Source organism: Tenrec ecaudatus, chromosome 8 (assembly GCF_050624435.1).
Source record: "Tenrec ecaudatus isolate mTenEca1 chromosome 8, mTenEca1.hap1, whole genome shotgun sequence".
Taxonomy (NCBI): Eukaryota; Metazoa; Chordata; class Mammalia; order Afrosoricida; family Tenrecidae; genus Tenrec; species Tenrec ecaudatus.
Genome location: NC_134537.1, coordinates 83,836,594 through 83,851,802, shown reverse-complemented (window position 1 = coordinate 83,851,802; position 15,209 = coordinate 83,836,594). Strand labels below are relative to the sequence as shown.

The window sequence follows — 15,209 nt, the reverse complement described above, 5'->3', positions numbered from 1 at the left end:
ATCTCCACAGGGAAAGAGGGATCAGACTTCAACCCAGAGCTCCAAAATGTGAATGCAACATACCGGCATGAAGCAGGAACCCAGTAGAGAGGTCTGAGGGGCCAGCCCCAATCCCAACTACGTGGACAGCTGCCCTCCCCCCAGAAGAATTTACTTCAAAGGACAGCACTGAAGCTATAGCTCAGGCAGAGGGACATGTCTGATCAGAGCACACGGGAGCAAATAAAGGGTGGGAATAGAGAATGGAGCACATCCTGACCCACCAAGCCTTGAGGATGCTAACCCTGTTCAGAGCAGCCAATGTACAGAGAGAACTATATGGCTGGCCCCACCAGGAGATACAACATCCCTCAATGACCCATAGCCCTACAGGGGACAACACTGAAGACACAGTGTGGGAATTGCACCCGATCTGACCCTACCACACCGAGGCAAAACACTAAGGGCGTGCAACAGAAAGGCAAGGGGAGCAGAGCAAGGGAGTCCTTAGGGAATACCAGATATAGACTTTGGGCCAGGGCATGGCTCCTCATCAACTCAACTAGAAAACACTTCTAAAGGTCAGCAAACAGACCTTGAACTATTTACAGGCTTTTTTTTTTTTTTTTGGTTGTTATTGGTTTGTTGTTTTGTTTTCTTTTGTTGCTTTGCTTTACTGTCTTGTTTTTGTGTATATTATTACCTCTGCAGGTCTATCTAGATAAGATAGGCTGGATAAACAATCTGGAGGATGGGACTGATAGTTCTTGGGGGACATGGGAGACGGCAGGTGGGGTAAAGGAAGTGGTGTCAACAAACCCAGGGATAAGGGAACAACAAGTGATTCAAAATCGGTGGGGAGGAAGGTATAAGATGCTTGGTAGGGCTTGATCAAGGGCAATGTAACTGAGAAGAATTACTGAAACCCAAATGAAGACTGGGCGTGATAGTGGGACAAGAGGAAAGTAAAAGGAAATAGAGGAAAGAACTAGGAGACAAAGGGAATTTATAGAGGTCTAAATAAAGGTATGTACATATGTCAATATATGTATATATGTTGATGGGCAAATAAATCTATGTGCATATATTTATAGGTTTAGTATTAAGGTAGCGGATGGACATTGGGCCTCTACTCAAGTGCTCCCTCAATGCAAGAACACTTTATTCTATTAAACTGGCATTCCATAATGCTTACCTTCCCCACATGATTGCAGAAGATAAAGTGGGTGCATAAGCAAATGTGGTGAAGAAAGCTGATGGTGCCTGGCTATCAAAAGGTATAGTGTCTGGGGTCTTAAAGACTTGAAGATAAACAAGTGCCCATCTAGCTGAGAAGCAACAAAGCCCACATGGAAGAAGCACACTAGCCTGTGTGATCACAAGGTTTCGCTTCATTTTTGAGACTACCAATTTTCCTAGATTCATACTTTGCACATTTCAAGTTCAGACCATTTTTGCAGCTATTTCTCCTTACCTTGAGTTGTGTCCCTTCAGCAAATGATTCTGAAGGCTCCACTCCCCAAGGTTTTAACTGACTCTGGTCACTGTGACTGACTCCCCTCCAAGAGAGCAGCTTCTCCTCCATCACATTTTGAGTGCCCTCAGACCTGAGGGTCCCACCCTGCCACACAATCTCTGACAATGCTCAGCTTCCATTCATTAAGCCTTCAGTATCTGACAATGTTTCAAAGCTATGCAGGAGGTTTTCAGGGGATCCTTCCTCCTGAAGTGGGGAGCCGTGTCCATCTTTGTTGTCTGTTCTCAGTTGGGAAGCTTTGCTGAAACCTCTTCACTTTGACCCTGATGCTCTTTGAAATACCGGGGACGTAGCTTCCAGCATCACAGCAACACAAAGCCACCCCAGTAGGACAAACTGGCAGACAAATGTTGGCCATTATAATTTAGTTGGCATGGAAATGTTTGGTTTATTGCATTTGCCAAGTAAAATGAACATAACTAAAAAACAAAACCAAAAAACAAATCTTCACTGCCATCTGTAGTAGCCCAGCTTAGCATAAAATACTTCATTTTGTTGAAAACTGCCATTTTTGTATAATCTCAAATACGGACTGTGATCCTCCCAATATCCTGCCTACTGGAGAAACAAGGAATGCAATCTATCCTGTCAGACCTTGCACCACCTTCAAATGTCCCCCCCCCCCATGTCCCCTCCAGAAGTCCTGACTGTCCAATACGCAAAGAATGTACCCACTGAATGTTCCTTCCCAGTTTAACCGCCTCCCGCCACCACACACACACACACACACACACACACACACACACACACACACGCTTTAACAGTTGTCTATAACCCTGCCTGTCTCCCTCAGCATGGTCCAGGAGGGTGTTGGGCAGGAGCCACCTCACTTCTGCCGGCTGAATGCAGCAGGTTTTAAATTCAGATTTAAACAGAGTGGTGTGGTTTGATCTCGCTCCCGTGTTACACCATGGAGTCAGGGCGGTTTCCAAGCTTGTCACTCTTTACTGACTAGAAAGCCGCATCTTTCTCCCCTGAGCCGCTGGGGCTTTCAAACTGCTGACCTTGCGGTTGGCAGCCCGAAGGGTCACTTGTTAGGCCACCAGGGCCCCAAAACGGAGCCAAAAGGCTCCAACTATTGACTGGGAAAAGCATTTGGCAACCTACACACACGCACATTCTGTGGTCTCTTTCGCTTAAGTCTCTATTCTAGAAATCTGTGAGTGCCCGCGGTGTGTGTGGGGGTGGGGGGGGGTGACACTCTGGCCACGGGCGACAGCAAGCTTTTGATTCTAGCGAGTTTCTGGCACAAGGAAACCACGGGGGTGGAGCAGGAAGACTGCACTCTTGAGCCCGGGGTGGGGGCTGAGCCCGGGGTGGGGACAGAGCCCGGGGTGGGGGCAGAGGCCAGGGTAGAGGCGGGGGCGGGGCGGGGGCGGGGGCGGGCGGAACCCCGGCCCTCGGGTCCTTACTCGCCCCCTCCCCGCCCGCTCCGGCTTTCCCGGCGGCCTGCAGAGCTGAGGCCGGGCGCGCAGGCACCATGGCGCTGCGCGCGGCAGTGTTCGACCTGGACGGGGTGCTGGCGGTGCCGTCCATCGCCGGCGCCCTGGGCCGCGCGGAGGAGAGCCTGGCCCTGCGGAGGTAAGCGCCGCTGGCCCTGCTTGGGGCCCACTCCTGCCCTGCTCCAGCGGGTTCTTCCTGCGGCTGGAGGACCTGCGCTTAAGAGTTAACGTTTTGGAAGTTCCAGGACTTGTTTATATTGCTTTAGAGAGAAAACAAACAAACAAACACGAAAAAGCTTAAAATAATTACCCAACCTTTAAAATACCAGGGTTTATAATAACTTGTAATCTTTTAAATGCAAAGTCTGAAACGTTGCTAACAACTCCAAGAGTGTCCTTTCTTTTAGATGGTTTCCTAAATGGAGGAAATCACTGCCTTCTTCCTGAGCCTTCACTTAGAAAGGGGAAGAATTGGGACCTTGAAGATTTTGTACCCTTTAACGCAGTGGGGAGAGAGACAGGCTTTCTACTCTGCAGTTAGGTCTCCGAAACTCAAAGGGGCAGTTTTGCTCAGTCTTGAAGGGTCGCGCCGAGTTGACATGGCCTCCAAGGCTGTGAAGTTTTGTTTGTGTGTTTTATTTTGGAACAAATTATTTCTCGAAATGGAATTTCGTTTAAAGGGGTGTGTTGAGGTTTCCAATAGAAAAAAAAATGTGCACCTCCATGCCCAGAGACCAAAAGCCCTGGATGATGTCTAGCTATCATTACTGAACCTTTTGATGTAACCGCAAAGTCAGTGGTTCAAACCCACCAGCTGCTCCTCGGGAGAAAAATGAGACTATCTGATTTTGTAAAGATTTATGTCCTTGGATCCATATATTCACTGCCACCTGCCCTATAGGACAGGGTAGAACTGGCCCGTGGGCTTCCCAGAGTGTAACTCTTTAGGATAGTAGAAAGCCTGTCTCTCTCCCACAGAGTGATTGGTAGTTTCAGTGAGGTTAGGAGACCAAAGTGGACCCACAGTGCCACTGAGGCTCCTCGGGACCATATTTGACGTGCATTCGGTTGAATTAGATATTCTGGCAGTGAGTTAGTTCCATAGAAAAATCCTGATTAAAAGGGAGAAATGCGGAAAAGAATTGCAAATTTCACATGAATGTTTGGATCCATGAAGAATGGTTGAACCCCTGAAATTACTGCCCTAAAAAAAAATCTTTAAACTTTGAAACAAAAGCACCTCTGGAGTCTTCTTATAACTGAACAACAGTTTAGCTTCACTGATAAATTCATGCTCTTTGAAGGAAATGTCTATAGGGCCAAATTCTCAACAGCACCTGGAAACATTAGCTGGGAAGCCGTGAGTTTATGTTAAGGAGGCATCCCTCAGCAAAGGGCTGCGATTGTTGGAGAAGAATGTGACCCACTGCTAACTGCCAGGTCCCTAGTCTGTCTCACAGCCACCCTGTAGAGCATTTCGGAGGGCAAAGCCCAAAAGCCTCACCATTCTCCCAGACCCTGCTGTGATTTTAACAGGTGATAAGCAGTCTAACCATTTCTTGTTTCTTATACTGTGGTGCTTTGTGCATTGCTGTGAAGCAGGAAGCCATGTCTCTGGTATTTTATATGCCTGCAGGCTCTCCCGAAGGGAACAGGTTTCAGGGTAGCTTCAGACTAAGAACAGCAAAGGAGGACTTGGCTCTTCACTTCAGGGGAAGGGGCTACTTTAGAACCTTCGTTTGGGACATGGAAAACCTTAGTTGCATAGTTTGGAGCATCTTCTGATACGGAAAGAAAGCCTGCCTCGTGAGGGAAAGCTGGACACTGTTGGAGATAGGCCCCACAGGTCCCAGGACACTCAAATTGTCCCTGAGGAGAAGCTGCTCTCTTGGAGTGAAGTCCACCATGGTGACCTGAGTTAGTTAGAACCTGTGGGAATGGAGCCTTTGGTATCTTCGTTTGCTTCTGGGACATGACTCAAGGTGAGGAAAACAGCTGCAAAGATCTGCTCATCATCTGAACTTGGCTGCACGAAGCAGGAATCTAGGAAGATTGAAGGCCTCAAACATGAATCGGATCACAAAGATTTGTATGGAAGGCATTAGTGAGCCGAACTGGACTTGAATTGCCTGTTTTGAATCAGAAAATCCTATGACTTACCATGGAATAGCACAATCAAGAGGAATGCATGGGATTCGTTGTCAAAAAGGACGTGGCGAAATCAATCATGAGCAGCTCTATGAACAGATTACCGAATGATGCAGCAAGCATTGAAGACAATGGAATAAATGTACAGAGTCACTGCGGCAAGAAGAACAGGTGAGCATTCAGTCATTTGAAGAGACAGCCAATGCTCAAGAATGGGTAGTACTCAAAGAGGAAGTCTGAGCTGCAATGAAGACATTAGTGAAAAACAAGTCTCCAGCAATTAATAGATGAGCCCATTGAGATGCTTCAACAACTGAAGCATCACTCACTCGTCTATGCCAAGAAATTTGGAAGACAAATACCTGGCCAACCAACTGGAAGAAATAGATGTCTGTGCCCATTCCTAAGAGGTGTGACCCAAAAACTAGTAGAGGAAATAATATCTGCCATCGAGTTGATGCTGACTCATGGTGATTAAACAGAATGAAACACTGCCCATTTCTGGGTCACTCTTATGATTGCTAGCAAGTTCAAGTCTATTACTGTAGCCAATCTGTCAACTCATTCCATGGAGGGTCTGGCTGACCCTCACTTTCTCTGTCTCACCAAGCACGATGTCCTCTTGTAGCCTTCGCTGCTCAGGATGATGTGTCCAAAACAAGTGAATTTTAGAGTGTTTTGTTGTGATTCATAAAGCTGGTTAATTTTAGAAAATAGATTAGCAGGCTGTTCTTCCTAATCTGTCATAGTCTGGAAGCTCTGCTGAAACATGTCCACCATGGGTGACGTGGCGCATATTTGAAATAGTGGTGGAGTGGTTTAGAGCATCATAGCAGGATGGGAGCCACCACAGTGTGACATACTGATAGACAGGTGGTAGAAACTGGTAAGAGGGAAAACGAGAACTCCCAATAAGTTCTGGAAGTTTGGGAGCTTCAAGGCATGGGAGTGTGGAAGGATACTGATGCTTGGCTACCATGGAGAAGAAGGAGGTTGGAACTGAAGAGAAGACTTTCTTGGACCAAGAAGATGAACCTAGTCGGCTGGGCCCAGGCGAGGACTGAAGGACACCTCTATGTCTAGTGCTAACATCATGGAAAGAGGCAGTGGGAGGGTCTTGAAGGTCTCTAAGCTGGTTTGCGGCCTGGGTGCAGGTGGTCCACATGGCTGGAATAAAAACCAGAAGTGAGGCACTGCTAAAGGAAAGGTGGACCAAGATTATAATCTTGTCTGTTGTCATACAGGGGAGGGAAAGGAAAACTCCACTGTTGTTTGTGATCATCCCAACCAGTGTTCACAGAGGGCAAAAGTGTTGGAAATGGTTATTACCTTTGTTCAAGGATTAATGTAAGCTGAATTATAGGGTAGTTTCCTAAGAAATAAATCTGATTTTAGGCAGTAGTGTGCTAGTCCGAGTTGACCAGAGAAACAAATTCATAGACACTCATGTGTATAAGAAAGAGCTTTAAATAAAAAAGAGAAATTTTACATGGAGAAAACATCCTAGGCCAGTCCAGATCAAGCCCAGAAGCCCTATATTAGTCTGTATGTCCAGTACTAGTCCATAAATTCCTCTTTAGACCCGTGCAGCACATGCAATGATGCTGAATACAAGAAGATCATAGGCCAGGGGGTAAAAGGTCTTGTGGATCCAGTGGCAGCGGAAGCATCTCAATGCTGGTACAGGCCTCCACATGTTTCTTCCAGCTCTCTGAGTGTCAGGAAAGGGAAGGCAGGGAGAGTGGATCTGGCCTCCAGGGAGCTATTTTTTCTCCACAGCGCCTCCAAATGAGGTCATCAGCTGCAACATGCCTGACAGGCTGGACTTCATCCCTTCGCACAAGTTGCTAGATTATGTAACTGGCATAAGTAGGTATTGCTTACTTTATACCAACGGAGACAGCTTCACTATAGTGGGTCTAGTTAGTTGTCAGCAAGTCACCTCCAATATGGTGACCGTCTTGCCATCAAGGCAATCAACCCTAAAGACATAGTAGATCCACCTTTTCGAGTTTCTGAGACTGTATATATTTACAAGTGTAGAAAGCCTCATCCTCTCCCAGAGAGCAGCTGATGGTTTGAACTGCTGACTTTGCTCCTAGCAGTGCAATGGGTAACTGATAATGGCACTCGGACTCTTTGACCCCAGAAAGTTTTCAATGTAGATCACTAGACCTTTCTTCCAATTGCCTCGGAAACTCAAGCCAAAATCTGGGGAAGAGAGCACGTATGTTTCTTAGGATATGTTTTCATTTCTCTTGATGGTTACATAGGGAGGGACAACCTTCCATGGCGCCTTTCAGGGCACACATGTGGCATCATTGAAGAGATGAATGCTACAGCAAAGTGTGGTGGAGAGAGTAGATGGTGTCCAGTTATCAGACACAATCTTGTCTAGGTCTTAAAGGCTTTTCTTAAACTACACAGCCATCAGAGTGAAACGTCAACTAAGTCCACATGGAATGAGCACACCAGCCTGTGCGGTCCAAGGCTGATAAAGAATGAAATCCACACCTAAAGGATAAAACTATATCAGAGCTTACATTGTGAACACTTGGTTGGAAGAAGGCTATGGTTGAAAGTGGGGGCTCCGAATCAATTTGCAGGGTCCAGACAAGGAGTAAGATTCCAGTGACTTCCCTGTGAGATTCCAAGTTGAGAGATGTGGATCGTCTTGCTAGCAGACAGAGAGCATTATCAACTTAATTATTGCAGATAAATGTAGGTCAAAATATAACACCTTATCATTTCATCTCTCTTTGGATCCATTTTAATGTTGCTTCATTTTTAAAAAGGGTGGGTGAGAAGACATGCCCATGAAGCTTCTGCTGAATCGCCTCTGGCTGTGGCCCAGTCATGCGAATCACCTTGCTGTGGAGCAGTGTGCCAAAAATTGTAGATTGTTGCAGAGCCTTTTCGGTTAAAGTCTAAATCAAAGTCTAACACCTTATCCTTTAATTGCCCTTTTGACCCATCTTTATTTGCTCTCGTTTTTAATATTTCCTGCTTTCTTTTATATTGAGATTTTTCTCTGATCTACTTTGTTCTGGTTGTTGGTTCTTTTGTTTTTGGTATGTTTTCCACTATATGAAACCCTGGATAGGCACATATATAGAGACAATAACTATATTAATGACTTATTGGGGTGAATAACAATAAGTACAAGAAGGAAGGAAATATCTAGAACTGATTGTGGTAATGATTGTACAACTCTTTTTAACATGACCAAACTATTGAAGTGTATGATATGTGAACTATGTGGCAATAAAACCGTTGAAAAAATCCTCTGGTTACTGAGAGGTGAATGATGGGTAAACATGATAGTGTAGCAGGAAGAAAGAAAAAGAGCAAAGAAGAAGAAAGTAAAAGTTATATATGTGTGTGTGTGTATGTAGAAATGTAGCTGTGTAGATGCATAAATATAGATATATATAAATATATAAAGATAGGTGTATTTGTCTATGTGTGTATGTATATGTAAATACAAGGAAGTAGATGGACTTTGGGCCTCTACTTAAATCTTACCTCAATACAAGAATTTTTTTTCTAATAATGTGGCACTGTATGGTACTCACCTTTCTGACATGATCACTGAAGACAAAAATAGAACATAAGCACATGTGGTGAAGAAAGTTGATTGTCCCTGGCTATTAAAAGAAACAGCATCTGGGATCTTAAAGGTTTGAAGTGAAACAAGCGGCCATTATCAGGGAAGCAACAAAGCCCACATGTAAGAAGCACACCAGCCTGTGTGATCAGGAGGTATTGATGGAAATAGGTATCAGAAGTTCAAAAACAAGTAATCAAATGGATGTCAAGGAAGGTAGACAAAGTGGAGATCCAAAACCCACCTGCAAGATAATTGGGCAGTCCCACGTGTAAGGGCCACAAGAAAGGGATGATACATCCAGGGAGCGGTACAGCACCCATGAAACATGTAGCTAGCCTCCAGTTCTTTAATATTTCCTCCCCTTACTATTATGGTCTTTGTTTTACCTCATTAATCTTGTTACACCTGCCTGTGTTCATTGGTATAATTAAGATCGGTGGATGCATGAAAGCCGAGATAGAGAACCCTTCAGAAACAGCGCTGTGAGTAAGGGTTCCCTGAGGGTAGGGGGAAGGGAGGGGGAGTGGAGGGGACTGATCACAATGATGCCTGTATTGCCCCACTCGAGGGGAATGAATAACAGAATTGCAGGTGAATGGATACATTGGATTGTGTAAGATATGTCAATAATAATAATTATATAATAAGTGTTCCCTGGGCGGGGGTAGGGGGTGGGGGGGAGGGAGTAGGGTAGGGCTGGGAGGGGATCAAGGGGAACTGAAATCAAAGAGTTCAAGAAGAAAGTGTTTTGAAACTGATGGTGGTAGCAATTGTAAAATTATGCTTGACCTAGCTAATTGTGGATTGTTTATATTTATAAGAGCTCCCAATAAAATAATTAATGATAATAAAACCTCTAGAGACCCAGCAGCCTTTCCTAATTCATCCGTCAGGAAACCTGACCTGGGCTGGACTTAGTTGAACACAGATGACCTGATCTCCCTCAGGAGCCAAATGAACCAGAGGTTCCTGGCCATCACTCTCATTTGCCATTCCCTGTAACTCGCCACCTGCTTCCATGCAGAATGCTAATGAATTAGCAGTGCTTCTCCACCACTGCTGCAAGTACTGTTTAACTTAGGGTCCAGTGGTTTGAGCTTGCCGTAATCTGTAACCTTGAACAATGTGCAACGTCTAATTCAGGGTCTTCGGAGAAGAGCTGGTCAGCTGTAGTTTGCTTATATGGATTTTCAGAAACATCTGCGTAAGAGGGGGCTTCAAAAAGTTCATGGGAAAATCCTGATTTTTTTCCCTTCCATTATTTTATAGTTCTTCTTTTTCCATGCACGTTTTGAAGCTTGCAAGCAGGCAGGTAGAGGGGAGCTGTTTATTTGAAGGCTCCTCATGTTGCTCTAGTTGTTTGCTCTTGCTCAGACCTAATTTGAACTGGATATTTTTTCCTGTCAGCTTATACATGCCTCATTCTTTGTAACCACTTCAATGTATCCCACAATATGGAAGTAGCATAATTTATTTAAACGTGTTTTGTTAGGTTTCTGGAGTGGGTAACACCTTGGTTCTTTGCTTTGCACACTGAAATAATTCATGCCGAAGCATGTTTTGGGATCCAAGTGAGTTTTTATGAAGGACAGAATTTCAGGTGTTACAGTCCCGAACGGGTACATGCTATTTCTGGAAAGCATGCCAAGCCACACAGAAGCCGTACTGGGGTTAACAACTGGACACACCACTTGGAAAAAAGCACCCACATGTGCGGAACTGGCGGGAGTGGGGATCCCGGGAGGCCAGAAGCCCAGGAACCCTAGAGGCTTAGAGTATGTGGGCCCAGAGACTAAGAACATGTGGGTCAAGAGGCTGTGGCCCCCCAGTAGGCTCAGAGTGGGTGCATGGGTGCCTGTACAGGGGAGGGAGACCCTCCCCTTCCCCCTGCTGGTGATCAAGAGCAGCAGGTGAAAAAACGTAAGCAAGGGGGCAAGAGGGTGAGTGGGCAAGAGAGCAAGAGCCTATGAGCCCAAGCCAAGCTCAGAGTATGCCTGTGTGCCCGCAGCCTCCATCCTGCCACAAGATCAGAGCAAGGTAAAAAGAGCGCGAGACCATTCCACAGCCAGGATATTTCAAACCTCTGGCTGGAGAAGCATGGTTGATGGTATTGTTTGACCCCATTGGCTAAGTTAAGCGCACCTGGGTGATGTCATGAGCCTGGGCCTAGTTTGGGGACCCAGATGTACCTTCCACCTGGTTTGGGGCCTTGAGTAGGAGCATGCTCACTTTGGGGTCTTCATGGGTGTCTAATGGTTGCCTGATCTCTTGGCAACTTCCTCTGCAGACATGGGAAGGACAGCCTCCCTGTCCCTAAATCTAGCTCCCTCACATTTTCTTATTGATGGCCATTTATTTGGAAGATATCACTGTGACAGTCTCCCTGCAGTATTTCTGTAAGGTAGGTGCAAGCAGTTAAAGCACTTTAGCTGCTAAGGTTGATGGTTCACATTTCCCTAGAGATGTCTCAGGGTAAAGGCCTGGAGTTCTGCTCCTGAGTCAGCCCTGGAAAATCTATGGAGCATAGTTCTCCTCTCACGCACATGCGATCACCGTGGTTGGGTTGACTTGACAGCAGTCGGTCCCTTTTCTAAAACTAGACCCTCTCTGACAATGGAGATGATGGATGCTTTAAACTTTGTCAGTTCAGTGAGTGAGTGTGGGATCCAGCCCCACAGTCGAACGGGGACTTAGGAGTGATGTGTGCAATGAAGGAAAATAAAGAAGACAGAAAAGATGGACACAGGCCCTCATCTCCAATGTTGGAATAAGAGAGAGTGAGTTTCTCCAACCATGAGTTTAGATAGTGGGGAGGGCACATACCCAGTACAATGGATAAAGTGTGAATCTTGGATATCCCGAGCTCTTTGGGAGAACACTTCATGCTAAGAGACACCAGGGGTAGTTGGTTCCTTGAGTGACAGGGGCAAAGGGAATCTGACTGCCCTTAAGATAAAGATACCATCCGTTAGCCGGGTAGCAAGGAGCCAGGCAACTGTAAGAGGCAGCTGTCTTAGGAGCATTTTAATGGAGGGCAGTTGTGGAGGGGTCTTTCTGTTTGGTCATCAGTATGTATCAAGTATCTGCTGACTCAGAAGGTTTCCCTGGGACACTAGCTCTGGGATCCTGTGTGGAAATGAGGCCGCTGACGCTTTCACCCAGGTTCTCAGTTTCCCACAGTGAGGCAGAATGTCTTCTTGTGCCAGTTTGCATCTCCTTTGGACCATTCCCATGCTTGGATTTGTTTCTTTGATAATGACCTCTTTATACCATTTGCCCATTTTGTTTGAATTGTCACTGTTTGTCAGGGGAAGCCAGCCCCTAACACATCATTACGGGTCCGGTAGGCGCAATTGTACAGCAATAATAAGTAAAGATCCTGTAAAGTTATAGAGTGCATGATAGACGAGAAGTATTGAAATAAATGGAGTCAGACACGATTCATGGCACCATGCTCACCCCTGCTTGGTGGTCCACGTGGAGAGAGAGAGCTTTAATGCTAGCCCAGGCTTTTTATCTTCTCTGGGACATACAAGCCCCCTAATCACAGGTGAAGACATACAATACAGCACAGGAAGCGGTTGTCTTGTACGTAATACAGTAATGAGAGGGGGTTGTCTAGGGACATACATGCAATAGGAAGAGGGATTGGGGGTATACATGTGACAAGGTGGGTAGATCCTAAATTCAAGATGGCAGCCTAGTCTTAGTCATCCTTGGGCAGGTTTGACCTCTCTGGAATCTCCTACAAGGAAACAGACAACTACTTTCCTTATCAGAAGGGAGTGGGCCCTATTTGTTGTGGGCTAAACAGTGGTGACTGCTTGCTCTAGATGGTTGATAGCTCTCAGGGAGAATAACCCCTGACCTATTTCTGATGACCTCCAAGTGTATGGTCATTCTCAAGCAGCTGTTTGGCATATATTTGGGGGAGACAGCTTGGGAGAAATCCTTCTGTATCCCACAACTGTTGTCTTGGCTTTCTGGGAACTCTTGGGTTCTACCATGATATTTCATGTTTTCAACTTCCTATCTTTTCGGTTGTTTCCTCCTGACTTTTCTTTGTCCTAGTTTTCCCTGGGTTTCTTAAAAATCACACGTTTTATGTCTTGGTCTTTTTAAAGGAGCCCCGATGGTTACCCATCGTTACACATTGGGCTGCTAACTGCAAAATCAGCGATTCAAAACCTCCAGCCACTCACTGTGAGAAAGATGGGGCTTTCTACTCCCATAAAGAAAAACTCACAGAGGGCAGTTCTGCCCTGCCTATAGGGTCATCTTAAGTCAGCATCAACGGGATGGCATTGGGTTTGGTTTGGCTTTTAGTTACATTTCATTTACATTAACAGTAAAATTAATGATTAGATGGACTCGATGACAGTGAGTGAATACATATTAGCTTAGCCTCTTCTGTCAGCATGTTTATCGCTGTCTCTGTGCTACCACCAGCCATCTTGCAGCTTGCTGTGCTGCGCTGGCTTGCATGCCGCTCAGGTGCTGGGTGCTTAGTCAGTGGTCATTGGATCAGAAGCAGCGTCACTCATGGTGGCTAGAATTCAGCAGAGCTTCCAGACTAATACTTATTAGGCTTGTCAAGATAATTCCGAAAACTGGCCATTTGAACGTTATAGATCATAGATTATGTTCTGAGACCTCTGCTCACTTTGGATGCATTGTCAGGAGGGGCTGATTGCTGAGAGCATCCTGTTTGGTCAAGCACAGGGCCAGGGGAGGTGAGGGAAACACTCAAGGAGATAGAGCGACACAGTGGCCCCAACAGTGAACGAAGCAGACAGGGTCATGACGATGGCTCTGGACCAATCCACGGGACCACCCAGAAGTCAGCGCTACCTCAACAGCCACTCACCACAGTAAAAGCCTGTGGAGTCCCACCCTGCCATGCCAGTACTGCGTGACCCTTCCTCCTTGCATCTGTGATGCTGGTTCACGCCAGCACTTTCCCCAGGCAGGTAGAAGACTGGCTCTCTCCAGTATTAGCTTGGGACAAGCCTGCTGTTTCCAGCTGCTCTCTTACTTTTGGACAGGCTATTCACAATATGTGAATGCATGTGTTTTATAATCCCACGTGGTGTGAAGAATCCCTTTGGGGGCGGGTGGCAATTAATGAGCTCTAGAACTAGTGGGAAGGAGCCTGGTGCCTCAGTGGTTAAATGCTCGTCTGCCCAGGAGTCACGCAATGGAGACTATGACGATGACAGGCTTAAATACCCTGTGGTGTCAGTTCTCCTCTGTCCTATGGAGGCCTTATGGGTCGGCTTGAATGTGAAGGTAATGAGTGCATAATTTTAAAATATGATGGTAAGCTTCCATGCCATGTGAAAATCATTAACCGGGATCATAGAGGTTCAGAGAGTAAGCCTAAATGCCGTATGGAAATATTTGGTGGAAGAGTAGAGCGGTTACAAAATTCACACGGTATAATCTGACTTAAAATAACTGTTGGCTTTCCAAGTGACTGAAAATGGAAATCAGTATCTCAGACATCAGTTGTCGCTCAGTGTGCTGACTGGGTTCTGAGCCCCTCTCTGGACAGCACCTGAAAGGAACAGAAGCCGGACTTTCAATGGCGCCGCAGTGACCAGGTTTCTTCTGTTGTGGGTACCGCTGTCTGTGTCCCGTCTGAGAAACCTCTGCTTCTCTCCGAAGGTCCTTGCGCAGAGGGCCATAGCCGCATGGCATCCGAGAAAGCTAAGGCTAGCCCGAGTTTTTTCCATCATTGTGCAATGTTTTTCTTTTCTTTTTTTAAATCATTTTATTAGGAACTCATACACCTCCCATCACAATCCATACATACATCAATTGTGTAAAGCACATTTGTACATTCGTTGCCCTCATCATTCTCAAAACATTTGCTCTTCACCCAAGCCCCTGGCATCAGGTCATTTTTTCGCCTCCCTCCTCCTTCCCCCCTCCCTCATGAACCCCTGATAATTTACAAATTATTATTTTGTCATATCTTGCTCTGTCCCACGTTTCCCTTCCCCCACTTTTCTGTTGTATGTCCCCCAGGGAGGAGGTCACATGCAGATCCTTGAAATAGGTTCCCCCTTTCCAACCCACCCTCCCTACGCCCTCCCAGTATCGCCACTCACTCCACTGGTCCTGAGGGGATCATCCACCCTGGCTTCCCTGTGTTTCCAGTTCCCATCTGTACCAGTGCACATCCTCTGGTCTAGTGAGGCTTGCAAGGTAGGATTTAGATCATGACAGTGGGAGGGGGAAAGGAAGCATTTAGGAACTAGAGGAAAGTTGTATTTTTGATAGTTGCTACGTCGCACCCTGACTGTCTTGTCTCCTCCCCAAGACCCTTCTGTAAGGGGATGTCCAGTGGCCTACAAATGGGCTTTGGGTCTCCACTCCGCACTCCCTCGCTCATTCACTATGGTAAGATTTTTGTACTGATGATGCCTGATACCTGATCCCTTGACACCTTGTGATCACACAGGCTGGTATGCTTCTTCCATGTGGGCTT

General features: G+C 46.1%; 1 protein-coding gene across 2 annotated transcripts in view; it reads left to right on the top strand.

Annotated features, from left to right (window-relative positions):
- Positions 1-2,952: 2,952 nt before the first annotated feature.
- EPHX2 (epoxide hydrolase 2) overlaps positions 2,953-15,209 on the top strand; it is a 64,326-nt gene continuing 52,069 nt past the window's right edge. For both annotated transcript variants that reach the window (XM_075555703.1, XM_075555702.1), the window contains exon 1: positions 2,953-3,097. In XM_075555703.1, coding sequence (XP_075411818.1) covers positions 2,997-3,097 — 101 coding nt within the window. In that variant the 5' untranslated portion in view covers positions 2,953-2,996. The remainder of the gene's footprint in view (positions 3,098-15,209) is intronic.